The 19,725-nt window shown below is 39.3% G+C and overlaps 2 protein-coding genes across 3 annotated transcripts in view; one reads left to right on the top strand and one right to left on the bottom strand.

Moving 5' to 3' along the window:
- RpS24 (ribosomal protein S24) overlaps positions 1 to 19,725 on the top strand; it is a 325,883-nt gene that overhangs the window by 179,026 nt on the left and 127,132 nt on the right. The window lies entirely within an intron of this gene.
- Positions 1 to 19,725, bottom strand: part of Sirt1 (Sirtuin 1) — a 189,553-nt gene that overhangs the window by 69,954 nt on the left and 99,874 nt on the right. For both annotated transcript variants that reach the window (XM_067152761.2, XM_067152762.2), the window contains exon 10: positions 1,552 to 2,540. In XM_067152761.2, coding sequence (XP_067008862.2) covers positions 1,552 to 2,540 — 989 coding nt within the window. The remainder of the gene's footprint in view (positions 1 to 1,551; positions 2,541 to 19,725) is intronic.

Genomic DNA, 19,725 nt, shown 5'->3' with positions numbered 1-19,725 from the left:
ATTCAATAAATATCTCACACCATTGGTAGTTTATCAGCTGCTGAAGTTAGCCAATCAGATCACTTTGCGGGTAAATTCAAATGGGCTTTGCGAGGCGGTGTTGTTAAATCTGTATGTGGCTTGAGATCAGCATGAGAGCAGCACCAGTCGAATAATAAAACTTTGCCAGAAGAGGAGTTTGAATGCAGATCTCCAAGCTTGCCAAAGCAACTAAGGTTATGTTACAAGATGATTCCCAACTTCCAATACTTGTACAATTTCTTATAGCTAGTTTATTGTTTAAATGACATATTCCAGCTTAAATAAAACTTCGCCAGAAGAGGAGTTTGAATGCAGATCTCCGAGCTTGCCAAAGCAACTAAGGTTATGTTACAAGACATATTCCAGCTTAATCTCTACGTGTGATACTAAATAGAACATGTTTCGTTCCAACTATGGAACATCTTCAGCCAAAAGATTTAACAAAAATTGACAGGACAATTAAAATATATATGATGATTATGATGATGAGATAAAATGTTCATGCCAAAGCAAGTACGCTAAGATGACACTGGCTGAAACCAGCGGTGTGTTAGATGCAGATTTCTCGGCATAGCTCTCAAGCCGTTCTCAAGTCACGTGCAGATTTAGCAATGCAGCCCCGCAAAGCCAATTTGAATTTGCCCACGAAGCTATCTGATTGGGTAACTTCAACAGCTGATAATTCGATATCTCACACTGTTGTCACATTATTTCTTTCAAATTATTTAAGAGCATGGCCAACCCTCTAATGCTAATATATCCAGTTCATATTGTTTATGACCACCTTGTATATCCTTGAATTAACAAACATCCTACATCAAGAAAAAAGGCACACTGATAGAAAGTTAAAACTAATAATGGTGACTTTTACTTATAACCATATATTTCTTTGAAGGAGGAGTCCAAAAATATCTGGATACTTAAAAAGTATTACAAGAACATACAAATTCAATGCCTCAATACCTAGTTAAACCATTGCTATCTCTATCTATGTGCCCTCTTCTCTTATATTCCTGTCAAAGGATTTGAGGTACACTCACATGCAGAAAAAAATTGTGTTTCTATGACTGATAGAATTTTATGAATTTCTCATAAGTGGTTCTGAACATATTTTTTTTACGGTGACATGGATGATTCTTGACAACACGAATAGACAATTACGTAGTTACTACCCACATACAGCACACACATTTTTAAACAGATCTCTATACCTAAATAGAGACACAAAGAGAATGTAAATAACTACTTTTAAAAAAAGAGAGAAAATTCTACTGTAACATCAATCACCGAACCAATCCATGACACTCAGATATGAGAGATAGAGTTGAGTGCTACCTTCAGCAAGCTCCCAAGAATGTAATCAACACAGAAACAACCAGCATGCGACTGTAATGTTGCACTCAAGAATATCCCCCAGAGCTTAGAAGGCATTAAATTTATTTAGTAGCTCAATTTAAAAAATATATATTTCACTATTTTCTGTTGCACTAGAGCATTTTGAAAGGCAGATTACATGATTTCAATGCTTACCTGGTAGTCTAGATGCCAAGCTCTCTCGCACTTTGGGCTGCCAGCATGCTCTCAACATTTCCAAATCATCATCACACTTTGGTTGGTCATCACTGGAATCAACTGACATGTGTCTCTCTTTGGTCATAACACTGCTGCCAATACTATTACTACCATCACTGATACCACTGTCTCTCATTGAGTCTACTGACATATGACGATGAGCAACTGTACAGCAGTTGCTTTCGGACGATGAAATTCCACCAATCCTGGCACCATTACAACTGCTATCAGCAGACGCACTCTCTAGTTCACTATTTGGTCTTGATGAATCTATACAGTTCTGCTTTGAGTCAAATGAGAAGTAGGAGGATTCTACACACGCAGACTGTTGTTGTCTACTTGCACTCGTACTGTCAGCAAGAGATTTTCCTGAGCTGCTGTCCACAGATGTTACATATTGATGATTTCTGTTGCTGCTATTAATACTATTACTACTGCTACCAGGGACACCACTTTCAAAATGATTGTCTTGCAGTCCAGTTTGAATGCTATCTCTGGACGAATCTACTATCATGTTAAGGTTACGAGAACTATTGTCTGTGGGACTGTCTGCAGAGAAACAGATTCCACTGTCTCTTGTTGACGAATCAACTGACATGTGCCTCTCCTTCAAGATACTACAGCTACTGTCGGTTAACATTCCTCCTAAACCACTATCTATAGACATCTGTAATGATTCAGCTTCACTACCCTCAGCATGATTAACCTGATCACCTCTACGGTCTGCACTGGTTTCCGTGAGCTGGGAAGCACTTTGACTTACATGACTAATACTGTCTTGACTACTACAGTCTCCAGCAATGTGTTGAGAAGACTGGGTCCGCCGGGATGCATGTTCCTTCCACGAGTTATCACAACTATTGCGTCGACTGCTTACTTGAGGGAGTAAGTGTTTGGCTTCTGCAAGAGGAGGATGCCAGCAAATCTCATTCCAGTTATCACCCAACCTGAGAAAGAGAACAGTTCAATTAAAAAAAACAAAAGAAAAAAAGATAGAAACATAGCTGAACCGCCCATGTTCTCACTTCTAAGGAAACTTGGGAACAGCACTCCCAAATTCGGTCCCAAGAGCTCTAAGATAAAACCAAACGAGGTGGCAAACAGATTAGTTAACCTGACAAGAAAACCAGTCGGCACAAATAAGAAAGAGTCAAAAAGAATTCAACAAGAGCTAAAATCGAGGATAACCCAGGCCAAAGCAGTCTCTCAGTTTACCTCTGATTTCACAGCTGCTGAGATCTCAACTGCGCTAAAAGAAATAAATTCAGGAAAAGCAGCCGGATTGGATGGAATATACCCAGAATTCCTTATACATTGTGGCCCCCGAACAACCGAATGGCTTGCCAAATTTTACAGCAATATCTTACATGTTGGACAACTACCATCAATACTCAAAAGAACAAAAATAGTAGCAATCCTTAAACCAGGGAAAAGTGGAGACAATGCAGAAGATTACAGACCCATAGCCCTTTTAAGTGTCTGCTACAAACTACTGGAGAGAGTAATATACAACAGAATCTCAGCCAAAATCCTAGAGCACATACCACTTGAACAAGCTGGCTTCAGACCAAGCCGCAGCTGTACCGACCAGGTGTTAGCCCTAACCACCCATATTGAGAGGGGATTTCAAGATCGAAAGAAGACCGTAGCAGTGTTCGTAGATCTGTCATCAGCATATGACACAGTCTGGCGAAAAGGAATGATCCTCAAATTCCTGAAGTTAATCCCTTGTAAGACGCTTGCCACCCTGCTGAATAATATGTTGGCTAATAGAATGTTTGAAGTACACCTACATGGCAACATAAGTAAAACTTACAAACTGAGTGACGGATTACCACAGGGATCGGTATTGGCCCCATTACTCTTCAACGTATATACAGCAGATCTACCTTCAACTAATGCTAGGAAGTTTATATACGCTGACGACATCTGTTTGGCAGCCCAGTCTAGTGATTTTGCTGGAGCAGAAACCACACTCACTAAAGATCTCTGCAGAATTGATAATTATTTTAAAACCTGGCGACTGAAACCAAACATAACAAAAACAGAGGTCAGCTGCTTTCATTTGAGCAACAGACAAGCTAATTATGCCCCTCAGGTTCAATTCAGAGGTCATATACTGAAGTTCAATCCTCATCCAAAATATCTAGGCGTTACCTTGGATCGATCTTTGACTTACAGCGAACATGTACGCAAAACATCTGCCAAGATCAAAACCCGCAATAACATCCTGCACAAACTCACAGGAACAAGCTGGGGCCCATCTGCATCCACCCTCCGAACTACAGCACTTGCGTTAGTATACCCAGTAGCCGAATACTGCTGCCCAGTATGGCTCAACAGTGCCCATACAAAGAAGATAGACACTCAGTTAAACGATACAATGAGGGCTATATCAGGAACCATCCAATCCACACCTTTGGAGTGGTTACCAGTTCTTTCAAATATTCCACCTCCTCATCTCCGAAGACAAATGGCACTGAAGAAAGAATGGGTTAAATGCTGTGACAATCCTCTTCTACCAATACATCAAGACTGCCTACGTGAAGATCTCAGGCTGAAATCTAGGAAACCTTCTTGGTTACTAGGAAAGAGGCTAGTCCAAGATGAATTTCATACTAACACTGCCTGGCGCTATGGGTGGGCAGCTTCAAACCCTGACAGATTAGGTCTAATTTCGGATCCAGTTATGCAACCTCCTGGTTTCAACTTACCCAGAAAAATCTGGTCATCACTTAATCGGATCAGAACTCAACATGGCAGATGCAACTTCTGGAAACACAAGTGGAAGATTACCAGCGATCCTTATTGCGACTGCTCTGATGTGCCTCAGACCGTTCAACATATCGTCACAGAGTGCCCACTCCGAAGATTCAGTGGGACAATAAAGGATATCCACGAGGCCAGTGATGAAGCTGTGAGTTGGCTAACAAAACTGGACATTCAGCTTTAGCAGCAATGCAGATATTGATGAGCTCAAATGTATAAATATAGTTAATAACCAAATTGTAACAATGTATCCTCATGCCATACGAAATAAATAATAAAACAGATACTGAACTTACGAGTAAAAAAATTTAAAATGTATAATAAGCAACAGTCTTGTAATATACCACCTCATTATATTTTTTAAGCAAGGACCAGTCAATATGTTTCTAAAGCCCAAGCACTTGATTTTGCTCATGCAGACTGGAAACTGACAACATTTACAGCCATTTTGGCAATGTATGTACTACATACAGCATATCTGAAATGTTTAAGACGATCGAGAAACCCAAGACATATGAATTAGTTATGAATTATTGCATATATAGACTGCACTTTTATTACTAAAAATAGGTAGATAAAAATGGGGTGTGGTTAGTACTGTGAATTTTTACATTAAATACAGTAAACACACCTTAATTTTTTAGAACACTTACTAGTTTAAAACATCTTTATCTATATAACTTACACCCTGCTGCAACCAAACATGATTGAAATAGTTTAAGGTATCTAATCATCATCATTTAACACTTTATCACTGTCAATGCCGCTGTCAGATAATGCGCCCCGTGCTGTGTCATCTTTGGTAGTGTGTATTGCATTGCAAATTGACGTGGTTTGGAAGCTCCTGGATACCATCTCCGCTGGGATTAATTTCCCAGCAACCAGGATCCATTCACACATTTGGGCAATTGGAGGCTTCTTGAGTCATCCACTCAGTGTCATTACCTTAGAATCGTACAATAGAAATGCTGTATATGTGCCTTAAAAGGCCAGTTGATGGAGACATCTAAGGGTTGTAGCATTCCCATCATTCCCCCAGGAATCACAACCATGTCAGATTGCTGTCTTCCTATTTTTTTCACTTTCTCTGTTAAGTGACCATGGAAACTGTCAATCACCAACATGGATGGCTGACATAATAGAGCACCAGTGTTGATAAACTTAACCATAATAGGTTATCTGATTTGATCCTGTACTGACTTGTCTAAATCTATTAATGAATAAATAATTTTCAATTATAAGTAGTGTATTGACAAAGTGGACCCAACACAAACTATTTTAAATAGTATTTTAATAGATACAGAGCACTAGGATGACAAAACCACACTGTCTTTAACCAGTTCATGTAAAAACCTTCATTTATTCACCCCCTTACCCTGCACTCTCACTTGCATCCTAGGGGCAGCTTTTCCTTCGACATTGTTTTTTGCTTGTTCAGCAGTGATGCACAACATTACAGTACAACACTGTTTTTCTGCCCCTGCAGTTTGAACTTGAATGTTTTCTTTCGCCTGCTTTGTTGACCATAGTTTCCCCAGGCATTTAAAAAAATACAGGAAGTTTGTCGGCATTTCCTACTGCTCCTGTGCTGTAATCATGTGTCTTTCTTAAATTCAAGGCATGTCGCTGAAATGTGAGCAGTTTTTCCTGGTAAATTTCGAGTAGCCACTGAGCCATTGACGTTCTTTTGCGAATCACCAACTCATGTTATGCCATGAAATGCCTTGCCCAATCGTAACTTGCTTTACATTGACTTTCAGGAATTTCCATTCTTTCAGCAATTTTTTGTCCTTCAAATTGTAGCATATCAACTTAAATAGAAAATCCGTCTGCTCATGCTTTACGTAAGTACTCCATAAGATAGTTTTCCAGTTCTGGATATTGCGCCTTTTCCCCGCAAAATGCCTGTCGATTCTGTGACTTTTTTTGAAGTGCATTTTTAATAAAAATTCAATGCCACACAATCTTTTTATAAACATCAAACTTCCTTCCTGCTTCTGTATTATAATTTTCTTCACCGTAACATACCACTCGTAATTTAAATTGCGAAGTGTGACCTGCTATGATACAACCCACGTTCCTCAATTTACAGCAGTCAATTGTCGTGCAACCAATGAATGCTATTAGGTACCGTACTTTCACCATCCTCAGCTAAGGCTGCACCTGCAAGCGCCAGGCGAGCACTGAACTCTTAAGGAATGTACAACACTGCCACATTTCACAGAATGAAGCAACGTACTTTGAGTCTATAATGGAATTCAGAAGAAAAAAAAAAATCCCCATAAAGCTTGTCTCAAAATTCAGGTGCGGCTTATACACGCGAGTGGCCTATATACACGTAAATACAGTATTTAGTTCTCAACAGGAAGAAATGTGACATTGTTAGATATTCATTACCAGATCTCTCACATGAAGCCAAGTTCGTTAGTGGGCATTATTATTCATGGAAGATTAGGAGAACATGCACAACAATTTTTGTTTGGGTGAGCCAATTGTTATTTCCGAAGCTGCTGACATCATGTACGGGTTTCAAGTTCAGTTCTCTACAACACGTCAGGAAACTAGGACCAGAGGAAATTGTGTTCTAGTGGGTTCCAAAGATGCTCTCCATGCAACAAAAAATGCTATTTGTTTTACGTCGCACCGACAGAGATAGGTCTTTGGCGACAACACAAAATGAAGAGAAGAGATGTGCCAGTGCTCAGACATTTTTGACACAATACCATGAGGAGGTGACGAATTACTGGCCCATGTTATCACAGGGGAGAAATGAGTGTTCCACTAGAATCCTGAATCTAAGCAGAAACTGAAGGAGCGGTAATACTTTCACAACAAAATGAAATTCATAGATATTTTCAACTCTCAAGATCACAATAACCTTTCTTTGAGGCAGAAGTAGCGTTTTACTGGGGAACTTCATACTGCGAGGGACAACAATGAACTCGGCTGGATCTGTCGGACCAAGAAGAAACTTTGTCATGCAATTCCAAATAAACACCACATCCTGTTGTTCACCAGGGTTTTAATGCTTTGAGATAATACAAGACCTCATACTGCTACTCAAGCCTAAGCTCTCTTCTACTCTTCTGGCTGGGAATAACTGGATCAAATTCTACAAACCTCAAAGCCCTGATCTTGGCCTAATGACAACAGCATTTTCCTGTATTTACAAAGCAGCTTCGTTGGAACCCACTAGAGCAAAATTTCCTCTATTTACTGGCAAGCATTTGCTCACAGACAATGAATTGAAAACAACAGTTCAAGAATAGTTTTCCATGCAGGCTGAAGATTTCTATGACGAGTGTGTTAGCAAAAGTAACTGAAGGTACATAGAATCTGATTTTTTAAAAACTATTTTACAGCAAAAACTTTAAAAATATACCTCATACTAAACCAAGAATACCATGGACTGACTCTCTACCGGTGAGTTGCAAAATAGTTTGTATTCCCTAGGATAAAATAATTATTTCTACAGTATCAGTTCTATAAATACTGCAATTTGGTCTATAGGCTACAAGTTTCAATAAACATCATACACTGTGTTGAAATTTACAAGGCTCCCGTAAAAATGATGCGAAGATTACTCCAGGTCAACACACTACGCTGATCCACAAAGGGAGCTCTCTAATCTCCTAGTGTTCATAGCAGACCTCACAACATTCAACTTATTCATATAATTTGTTACACTTGTTCATAATTTCACTCATCCACAATCATTGACAATTTTACATAACTTAAACAGTACTGTACATACAAATGCATGCTTAACCCCAGCAATACCAACAGGAAATATGCAGGGGGGAGTATTTTGGGCCCACCACTTCAATTGCTTATGGATTAGTTAGTCATGGAATTTTTTTCTCTCTATGTTTACTATAAGAAAAGTTATTGACTCTTATGTATCCGAAATGGAATAAACAAAAGCCTAATAAGAGAAGATGGTATTTATGAGAACTGGATGTTCAACTCATCAAACCCTGCATTGAGGAGCATGCTCAAAATAGTGAGGGACTGTGGAAGTCCGTAATTTTGGCCATGGAAAAGATATTAAACTGTAAATTAAATCAGACAGCGAAATCCAAAAAAGATGACAGTGGAAGAAGGCATTGCCACCTTTGCACCAAGGAATGTCATTCGAAAGGCAAAAGTACCGGGTCTATTCTTTAGCTCCCTCCGTGTGTCAGGGGAACATGCACGGAAGGCAATAGCGTGGCCGGGTGACTCATTTGCCGAGAAATATATTGCTTCACAGCAATAGTTTAGTTTAATATCTGTGGTATTGGTAGCATGTACAATGTGTTTGCTTTAAAATAGCATAGTTTCTGTAGGAACACGAAAGTAATCGTGTGTTTAATGAGTGATGTATACAGTAGAACAGTGTGTATTTATTGTGTTGTGCTATGCAAAGCATTCTTCTTATACAGAGTGCTGCCTTCGATTCATTTGCAAATTTCCTGGCATCCTCCCTCCCCATAGGAGTATGGCACATACCGGTAAATTAGTAAAGAATTTCCGCACCACCGGCTCCATTCTTAACAAGAAATCACGCAGGAGACGAACCATTTTAACAGAGGAAAAACTTTACGAAATAGGAGCTCTCTTGGAAAGAACTCTAACAATATCCCTGTCGCATCTCGCCGTACAAGCTAATGTGTCGTTATCTTCTGCCCACAAAGCAACATAACTGTTAAATGCAAAACCGTACAAACCCACCTCTGCCCAATATTTAAGAGGACCTGATAGTTTCGCTAGGGTTTGGTATTGTAACTGGTTGCTTCAGTCAGTTCACGATGGGTATGTTGACCCAGAACTTTTATTTTATAGTGATGAAGTATGGCTTCACTTAAGTGGCTATGTAAATAGTCAAAACAGTTGCTACTGGTGTGCAGAAAATCCCCACCAGCTGCATGTCTGTCCACTTCATAATATATAGATACGAGTTTGGTGCGCAACAAGTACTCGCAGAATTAGAGGGCCTATATTTTTCCGTGAAACAATAAATGCTGATCGATATATAGACCTCATTCTCAGACCACTCTTTGAAGAGCTGATGGAAGAAAAAGGACTAATGGTTACTTTATGCAAGATAATGCGACGGCACACACTGCTAATCGGTCTATGGAAGTAATACGGGACGTTTTCAAAGATCGTGTGGTTAATTATCCCCCTAGATCTCCTGATTTAAATACCTGTGATTATTACCTGTGGGGGACGCTGATGGAAAAAGTGTACGTGAACAACCCTCACACAAGAGAAGAACTACAAGAGAAGATTACACAAGTTATTTCGAACATAACATGGGCTGAGATTCGCCGAGTGCCTGCAAACCTACTTACGAGGTGTCAGGCATGTTTGACAGCTGAGGGACAACATTTTGAACATCAAATATAATGCCAGGTAGGTTTTAGACTAATAGTTTCACTAGAAATGTATTTCTATAAGTGTGAATTACCGTGAGTAGTGGGGAGGAAAAGTGCGCATTATACCGGCTTGCGGCGGAGTGTCATTGCGCCAGTTGTGCCGTGCTCTGAGTGGTGCTGCGGAGCGAGCTAAACAAAAGACCCTGTACAACGAAATTAACAAAACCACCAAAAATATGTTCCAGTTTCATGTGGAAAACATAGTGAGAAAACAATAAGTGTGCTGAAGATAGTGAAGAGAGTTATCAGTGATGACTGAGATGAATAATTTATTGTCCAAAATTCTTTTTTTCCATGATACAGAAAAATTGTACGATTTTGTTTACAACTGTTGTTAATTAAGTTCTATTATTGTCCTCTAAGGTTCAAAATATATGATATGTTGATTAATGTGTAATACAAATTACACAAAACAAATTTTGTCTGCTGGTCACAAAATACTCCCTCACTGGTAGCTTGTGGTTTGAAAATAGCTTGGTATTGCTAGGGTTAAAAGTAAAGTGATAGAATCTGTAGAATTAAACACGTTACTTTATTACTGATGTATTTGTTAAATATATATGTATGTTATAGTTCTGTTATATTTTAAGAAATAATACAGGGAGGTGAGTGAAGGGAAAGAGAACTTTTACAAATCGGTAATGATGATGATGATGATGATGATGATATAAACTAGACCATTTCACAATTTCTCGAAGGTACAGTCCCGAATACAATGAATGTCATAGTCAACAACGGGATGGATGAGAATAGATACAGACCATTATGTCTCAGTAGTTAAGTTCAGACCCATCCCTTTAAACAGGAAAAGGAATCAACCTGCCCTAACCAGCTTTGACATAAAGAAACTTGGAAAAATAGGACAAATTCAAAGAACTTTCTCGACCAGTGGACTTGAACTTTAACAGTACAAAAAGGCAGACGGTTCAAGCTGCCAAATCAGCAGAGGTTAAAAAGAGGAAGAAACATGCCTAGTGGAACGAAAGTTGCGAACAAGTCTTGATGGATCGTCTGCATACCTGGAAAATGTACTTCACATCCAAAAGAGAGGAAGACTGGAACATGTACAAAACCCAACAAACACAAACTGCGAAGATAATATGGAGTGAGAAACGCAAGTACGAAAAGGAACAAATGAACAAGATTGAGCAAGTCTTCCAACGAAGTAAGTCCCGAGAATATTACAGAAGTTGTAAAAAGAAGACACAAGGGTACAAGCCTCCCTCCCTCTCTTTCAAAGGAAAGACAGAACGTTAGCAACATCAAACAAAGAAAACTGTGAAGTACTTGCTAAATACTTCGGCAAACTTCTAAATTGCGATAAATCAGTTAACCCCATCAGAACCATCGAATCAACATGCTAAAAATTGCCTACTTGTCCCCCGGATCGCGATGAGATCAAATGCCACATAGGGAGATTAAAAAACGAACACTCTGGTGAAGACTCCATGACAGCGGAACCATACAAATACGCCCCGGAAGACTAAAAAACAACAAGGCCTCTGGTGAAGACTCCATGATAGCGAAACCATGTAAATATACCCAGGAAGCTATAGACATCTTGCATAAGACCATCGTTGACATATTGGAGAAAGAACAACTACCGGCGGACTGGAAGGTAGCTTTTAATCCATCCTTTACACAAAAAGGGAGATAATTAAGATGTAAATAACTATTTTGGTATCCCATTACACTCAAGGTAACATACAAGATTCCATCATCATCCTAGAACGACTAGAACAGGAAGCTGAGCACTCCCTCGGAGAATACCATGGGGTTTTTCGGAAAGGCCGATCAGTAGTAGAGATGAACCACAATCTTAAAACGACAATATATCACATAATATATAAGTAATAATAATAACAACGTAAACGTTTCCACTTATATATTATTCTCAGTTCAATACGGACCAAAAACATGAAATTCATAACCATCAATATATCACATGTTGAAAGGTCGAACACAAGTGTGTACATCTGTAGACTTTAGAAAGTCACACGATTCCTATGATCATAATGTGTTGCTTCAAACAATTGCAAAAGTGTGAGACGACAAAAAAAAAAGTAGCGGTAATACAAGCAACTCCGACTAATACCATCTCCATAGTAAATTTCCAAGGATATTACCCTGCACCCTTTGAAATAAAAATGAATGTTAGGCGCACTAGTCGCAAGCGTACTGGGAAGGTGTAGCAATCCAACTGATGAGCCCACTGCTACACTGGAGCGAAACGCTGGTAATTTCACGACTGAAAAAGCCTAAAGAACTTAAATATTTTTTTCTTACCACTCTTGTTCAACTGTATGCTGGAGAAAGTAATACAAGAGTGGAGTAAGATACTACTAGGTAGAAACTAGTTCACACCGTTAAGGACTGGGACAAATAACTGAGTAGAAATAGACTGCTTAGCTTTTGCGAATGAAATATCAATAATGACAGAAAATTTTGAAACAGCAGTAGAAGCAATTGATGTGCTCAAAGACATAGCAGAACAAACAGGCTTGTGGATATCCTTTGAAAAGACAGAAGTAATGTCAAACATCAAAGAGAACATGAGCAAACTGAACACCAAAGATGGAACAATAAACCATGTGTTTAAGTTTAAATACCTTGGTGAGTGAATCCAATCAAACGGACTACATACAGAGGCCTTAGTGGCCAGAGAGAAAAAAAAAAATTTAAATGGAAGTACCTTTCCAAACCACCTGTAACATATATAACAGAAGGTGCTTTCCTATAAATACAGTATGATGAATGAATGAAAACCTACAACCTGTTTTCCAGTCTTTGACCGGGTCAGGAAGGTAACGACTGAAGCAGATATAGGCTATTAATACGATGGGGTCTCCACTCCCAAAGTGATTTATTAATGACTGATAGATAAATGAGAATGGAGAGTGTTGCTGGAATGAAAGATGACAGGGAAAACCAGAGTACTCTGAGAAAAACCTTTCCCGCCTCAGCTTTGTCCAGCACAAATCCCACACTGAAGTGACCGGAATTTGAACTATGGTATCCAGCACTGAGAGGCCGACGCGCTGCCGCTTGAACCACGGAGGCTCCCTATAAATACAATAAAACCTCATAAAGACGTTTCTGCATGGGACAACAAAAAATAACGTGTTAAGCGAGAAAACTTTGACGCAGGTGTGATAAACTGATATAACTTGAAAACAATGTTCTCTCACCCATGGGTAAATAATGCAAGTATCGAGCTCAAATAATAATAATAATAATAATAATAATAATAATAATAATAATAATAATAATAATAATATAATTATTTTAATTAATAATAATAAGTATTATTATAATATATAATTATAATTATAATAATAATATAATTATTTTAATTAATAATAAGAATTATTATTATTATTGCTTGTAGCGAGCCTCCGTGGCTCAGACGGCAGCGCGTCGGCCTCTCACCGCTGGATACCGTGGTTCAAATCCCGGTCACTCCATGTGAGATTTGTGCTGGACAAAGCGGAGGCGGGACAGGTTTTTCTACGGGTACTCCGGTTTTCCCTGTCATCTTTCATTCCAGCAACACTCTCCATTCTCATTTCATTGCATCTATCAGTCATTAATAAATCACTTTGGGAGTGGCGACCCCATCGTACTAACAGCCTATATATGCTTCATTCATTTCATCCCTGACCCGGTCAATGACTGGAAAACAGGTTGTAGGTTTTCATTATTGCTTGTAATGTATGGCTATGAAGTGTTTGCATCCATTTAGTATTAGTATTATTTACATAGACAAATGATCGCAGTGTTTGTGGGGTTATGTCATGAAACATGCACTGTATATAAGCATTTGCACGAGTTCAGTTAATGTAAATACCTGTAAATTAATATTATATAAGTTATTATTTATTATTACCTGTATATGATTTGTAATCCTCTACAGAATTGTGAAACACACTGTAACATCTGTATCAGAAGAGATGATGGTAGAATATTCTGTACATTATAACCATGTTGTTAGGCACTCGAGAATTTATGAGAAGGTATTTTTGTAACATATCTTTCTAGAAGCCTGGCCAGGCACCTGTATAAAGAGGTGGTCTTGATGGTAGAGACGAGTAGTTGTTTAGTTGGAGTTTACTGGTGAACACGTGTTGTGGTTAGGCTGACATGCTGATGTAGGCAGTCGGTAGTTAACTGTTTAAACTGTATTTTTAGGTTACAACCTCGAAGTGCTGTGATAGGCAATTGTTAAAATGGCGGCTTATTGATGTTCTCAGAGTGAAGTGTTTTATTTGTGATACAGTGATTAAGGTATGTGCATTTAATTTGTAAATAATTTTAAATAAATCTGTGTACGAAAGTTGACAGCATTTTGTGTGTGTGATTGTGGTTACATCAACGTACCACTGAATATACGAATAAAACATAAAAAAACTATCCAATAGGGATCGTCATCGGCTGTAACTTGATCAGAGTACAGTATATATAACTTCTTCCTGCATCAAGTGAGCAGTTCAACTCAATTTGTGTGTTTGTGATGACTGAACAGACCAATCTTGGCATAAAATATACGACCACACAAGTCACACTGAATGGATGCAGGAAGGCGGGGTTGTAATTGACGGAGCTTTCTTGTTTGTCACTTGGCCTCTTGATGTCTGCGATGTTCTCTTTCAAACAAGTTGGCAGCGGTGGATGCAGTGTTCCACCACAGTGAACGGTCCACAGCACATGCTTCCCAAGTCTGTATATCTATACCAGTTGTCTTCATGATGTGTTTCAGTTGGTCCTCAAAACGCTTAAAAGGGCTCCAGGAGGTCTACTGCCAGAGCAAAGTTCACTTTAAGAATTTGGCGAGGAAGCCTGGTATCACTCATGCAGTGAACATGGCCTAACCATCTCCGTTGATGAGCGATGATTGTTGCCTCAATGCTATTTAGCTATGCTTTGTCAAGAACTACAGTATTGGTCATATAATCCTCCCACTTAATATTCAAGATGTATCTCATTTTTTGTTGGTGGAAGCACTCAAGTTTTTTCATATCACGGCGATAGTGTGTCCAAGTTTCACAGCCATACAGTAGCGTGGAAATGACAACAGCTCTGTACACCATGAGTTTGGTATGCAGTTTTAGGTAGTTATTCATGAAAACTCTGTGCATTAACCGTCCGAATGCTGCATGAGCAGTCCCAATTATTTTATCAACATCTTGATCACACATACACTGTTTAGAAAAGATGCTTCCAAGATATGAAAAGTGATCAACCTGCATCAGTGTTGTGTCTAAGATGGAGATACTGAACTCAGGTAGAGTTAATCCTCGGGCAGGTAGTGCAAGTACCTTAGTTTTTTATTTTTTATTTTATTAATTGCAAGCAAAAGCTATCACATGCAGTTTTAAAGCAGTTGACTGACTGTTGTAGTTCTGCAGGTGTTAGAGCAGGAGATGTGGTGTCATCGGCGTACTGCAGTTCTGTCGTCCAGGTAACCAGAGTACGTCTTGTGAGCGAGGTCTTGCCAGATTGAAAAGGCCTCCATCAAAACAAAATTTAATCTCGACGCCTCCTAAGTTGTTTGCGGATGATTCCTGCAGCATGGCAGTTATGTACAGTGCAAAGAGTGTAGGGGCAAGCACACAGCCGTGTTTCAATCCATGAGCGATTGGGAACAAATCTGACACCGAGTTACCATGAAGAACTTGTCTGTCCAGACATGCCATCATGAAGAGCTTGAACCAATTCCACATAACGTTCAGGACATGCAAAATGTCTCAATACATTCCACATAGCAGATCTTGGTACTGAATCAAAGGCTTTTTCCAGATCATAGAAAACTAAATTCAGAGGCGGCTGTTGCGCTCTGCATTTTTCCTGGAGTTGTCTACCACACAAGATCATCTCTCTTCTGCCTCTGGTGGTTCAGAAACCACAGTGCGACTCAGTTAAATCCTCTCTGGGATAACCTGGAGCCAGTTTAATAGAATTCTTGCGAGAATTTTACCTGTAATTGACAAAAGTGATATACCACGATAGTTCTCACATACACTATGATCGCCTTTCTTGAATATAGTGATGAAGGTAGCATTCTTCAAGTCATAAGGTACTTCTCGAGTTTCCCAAATCAAGAGAAGTTTGAAAAGTCTAGTCTTCAAGGGTGTACTTCCATTTTGTATCAATTCCACAGGGATGTTATCAGGACCAGGAGCATTTCTTGGTTTTAGTGATTGAGTGCTTTAGTGAAATCTCTGTATGTAGGTGGAACTGTCATCCATGGTTGTTGGAGCTGCTGAGGGACATTACGAAGAAAGTCCTCAGCGACACTGGAGGAACGATTTAGAAGCGCAGAGAAATGTTCCTTCTAACGCTCTAAAATTTCTCCATTATCAGTTAAAATGATGGACTTGTCAACAATCTTCAATGACCCTGATGAAGATCGAATTAGACCATATATTTCCTTTATGCCAGCATAGAAGATTTTCAGGTCACAGGCATCAGATAGTCTTTGCATTTCTTCAGCTTTTTGTTGCCACCAGTTATTCTTAATTTCCCTAATTTGTGCCAGACATTTTCCTTTTAAGTTCCAAAAATTGTGATTTCTTCACACTGGAAGACGGATCCTGAAGATAGGATAGATGGGCTTCCCGTTTGGCACTGATCAGACACCTAATTTCTTCATTATTTTCAACAAACCATTCTCGTCTTTTTTCCCTCACAAAACCTAAGCTGACTCAGTAATGACATTCTAAAATGTGGTCCACTCCTGATTTGTACTACCATTGCTGACTGGATGACTAGCCAGTTTGTTTGAGATTGAATTTATGTACTCTGTAGTATGGATTCAATTTGAAGTTTAGAAGTATCAAATTTCTTTCTGGGCAGGTTGTGGATGGATCTTTTTGGTTTGTGACAGACAGATTCTCAACCAGCAAAAAGGGAGCTTATGATCTGTCTAGCAGCCATCAAAGTTTCTTGTGGTCCTTGTAATAACGACATCTTTTTTATCACATTGCCTGGTGATGATATAGTCAAGGATGTGCCAGTGCTTTGAGTGAGGATGTACCCAAGTGGTCTTGTAGCGATTAGGCAGGCGGAACTGAGTATTAGTAATACAGGCGGAACAGAGTATTGGTAATAAAGAGTTCATTGTCAGCACATAAATCAAGAAGCAACAGACCATTGGCATTACAGTTGCCAAGTCCATGTTTTCCCATCACATTGGCCCATAATTGGTGATCTTCACCAACTCTGGCATTGAAATCGCCAAGTAGTAAGAGCTTGTCTCTTGGTGGTACTTTGGTGATGGTAGTGCTCAGCAGGTTGTAGAATTGGTCTTTAGCTTCTACATCAGCATCTAAGGTGGGAGTATACGCGGAGATGAATGTCAAAGATTTAGCTCCAGAGAGTGGGATTCGGAGAGTCAGAGTCATAATTCTTTCGCTAACAGCGATTGGAGTTGGCTGATAATCATTCACCAATGTGGTCTTCACAGCGAAACCAACACCATGAATGCGGTGTTCTCCTTCATTTTTCCTTTCCAGAAGATTGTGTAACCTGAGCTGAACTCTAAGTTTACCATCACTGGACAGTCTGGTTTCACTTAAGGCAGCAATCTCAATGTTCATTCGTACAAGCTCATGTGTGATAAGTGCTGTGCTTCTCACATGTCTGTCATTATCTTTCAAATTAAGTAGGGTTCGAACATTCCAAGTTCCTATAATCAAAGCTTTGGTAATCTTTGTTTTTCGACCGCATAAAGGGTGACCTGCTGGGTGCGGCCCCCCAGCCGGCTCAGAGTGTAACAACCGATGTTGAGCCCACATTTTCTAAGGCCTTCCCCATTCAAGGTGGGCAGTGGTGATCCTAAATAGGCCTGCCCAAACACAGATACAGGACTGAATTCCTAAATAGTCACAGGGTCTCAGAAAGCTGAACATCACACATCTGCTGCCAACGTGCAGGTCCGAACTAGAGGCTTACAGTTTCACCCAAAAACCTGCCTCCACCATCCTTATCCCATCGCCCTTGGAATTGAGTTGAAGGGTGTGACAGCAAGTAAAAGTGCCATAAGCAGGATTTTGTTTAAGGTGGATCGCAGCTTGCAAGGAAGTGATCCACATACTATGATCTCAGAAATATACCCTGCGGCACAAATGAAATCCAACGTGCAGGTTCTAGTACCACGACTGCAACAGACTGTCGCAGACTCGAAATACCTTAGAGTTACGACTTCACAGCCAGTCCATCTGGCACGACCTCATCCTCCTTCATGGCCGCTGAGAACCACAAAAGGGAGGTTCCTCCGTTCATTTTGCCATTGGATCAAAAACACAAATGACTGGTTCCAGTGTCATTTCCTCCACTGAGGAGACCATCACCCCACCCAAAGGAGCTCATCCGCCCGAAAACATTGGGCCCTATGGGGGTCGAGTTATTTACAGGGATATGAAACACTAAATACCTTCTTTTCCGACATGAGGGCATTTTACGTTGTGTATCTGCAGGTAGGTACAGTGTAAACGATATCTAAAGATGAGAGGAAAGTATAAAAAGGCGTGAAAAACACGAGAGAACAAATATGACAACTTTTTCCGCTGGGCCTTATAAAATAACAAGTGCACTCAAAGTTATGAAAAAACCAAACGAATACAACATGTGCACGGCAGCCAATAAAAATATCAAAGTATTATTGCAGATCACTCTCTTTCTGAAACAAATGTTAGTAGAAGCCTTTTATTTCGGAGCAGTGGATTATTAAACATTATTCTCTGGTCACACTCTTAAACAATGAATCAGAGGTTTTACTTGACCATGTGTGACTGGCAGGAATGACTCGCTGCCATTTTGAATCGAACAAAACTTCAACCAACTTGAGTGATTGAGTCGAAACTCGAAGGTGCGAGTTCAACGTTCGCAACCTCTGCACGCTTTTGAATGCAGACGCCAGTCCACTTTCTGGCAGATTTTGTCTTCATTAGTAAGGCATTTCACAACTTTTTTCCGTATCCATAACCAGGCTATCACAAGACAAATATGCACCACATTGGTCAATTTCAACACAATTATGTTCCTAATCCAGATGTAGGCTATTGTATGACGCAACAATTATTCGCTACACTTTATTAAATAAACACCACTTAATTTGTAGGCTACTGAAAAGGTGGAATAACTCACTTATTTGGTTCAATCAAAGTTCAATACGGACCCATAAAATGAAATTAATTTCTCTACACTTCAATGTTCCACTCAACACAAAATAAATTCCTCACTTCTGAATGGAATGCAAAATACAAGCACAAGTAGCCTCATTGTTATATTCAGCAATCTCGCTGCTAACAGGCAAGCAAAGTTGAACATTCCTGAGGCTAATGGCTTGCTCCCTGAAGGTGCAACTTATCCTGTGAGATTCAGGAATTCAAGGTCTTTCATTTATTATTTATAAGTTTCATTTTCCGTATTGATTGGATTCAATTTATAGACAAGAAAAGTGTTCCACCGATCAATACTTCTTTATTGTGAATGAATTATTACACTAGTACCGGTTTCGGCCTATCATGGCCATCATCAGCTAGTACATAACATTTATAGTCATTAGACAAAATTAAAAAGATGTTACGTTAGATCATCCGGATGTCTAATGTAGAATGGAAGTAAAATATATTGCAGTATTGTTATGTTAAAATATTTGTGATTAAAGGTAGACTATAAATGTTATGTACTAACTGATGATGGCCATGATAGGCCGAAACCAGTAGTAGTGTAATAATTCATTCACAATAAAGAAGTATTGATCGGTGGAACACTTTTCTTATCTATAAATTCAAGGCCTTTCTCCGAGAAATCACGTTTCTTTCACAAGGGATGACATAAGTTTTACAGGGCTAGGAAAAATGTGATTGTACTAAGTAGTAATAGTGAAAATTCGTGACGCGATAAGTGAGGTATTTTTAAACAGATTTAATACGAAGAGAAT

This window comes from Anabrus simplex, chromosome 8 (genome assembly GCF_040414725.1).
Source record: "Anabrus simplex isolate iqAnaSimp1 chromosome 8, ASM4041472v1, whole genome shotgun sequence".
Taxonomy (NCBI): Eukaryota; Metazoa; Arthropoda; class Insecta; order Orthoptera; family Tettigoniidae; genus Anabrus; species Anabrus simplex.
Note: the sequence above shows the minus strand (reverse complement) of the source record. Positions and strands in the feature narration are given on the sequence as shown.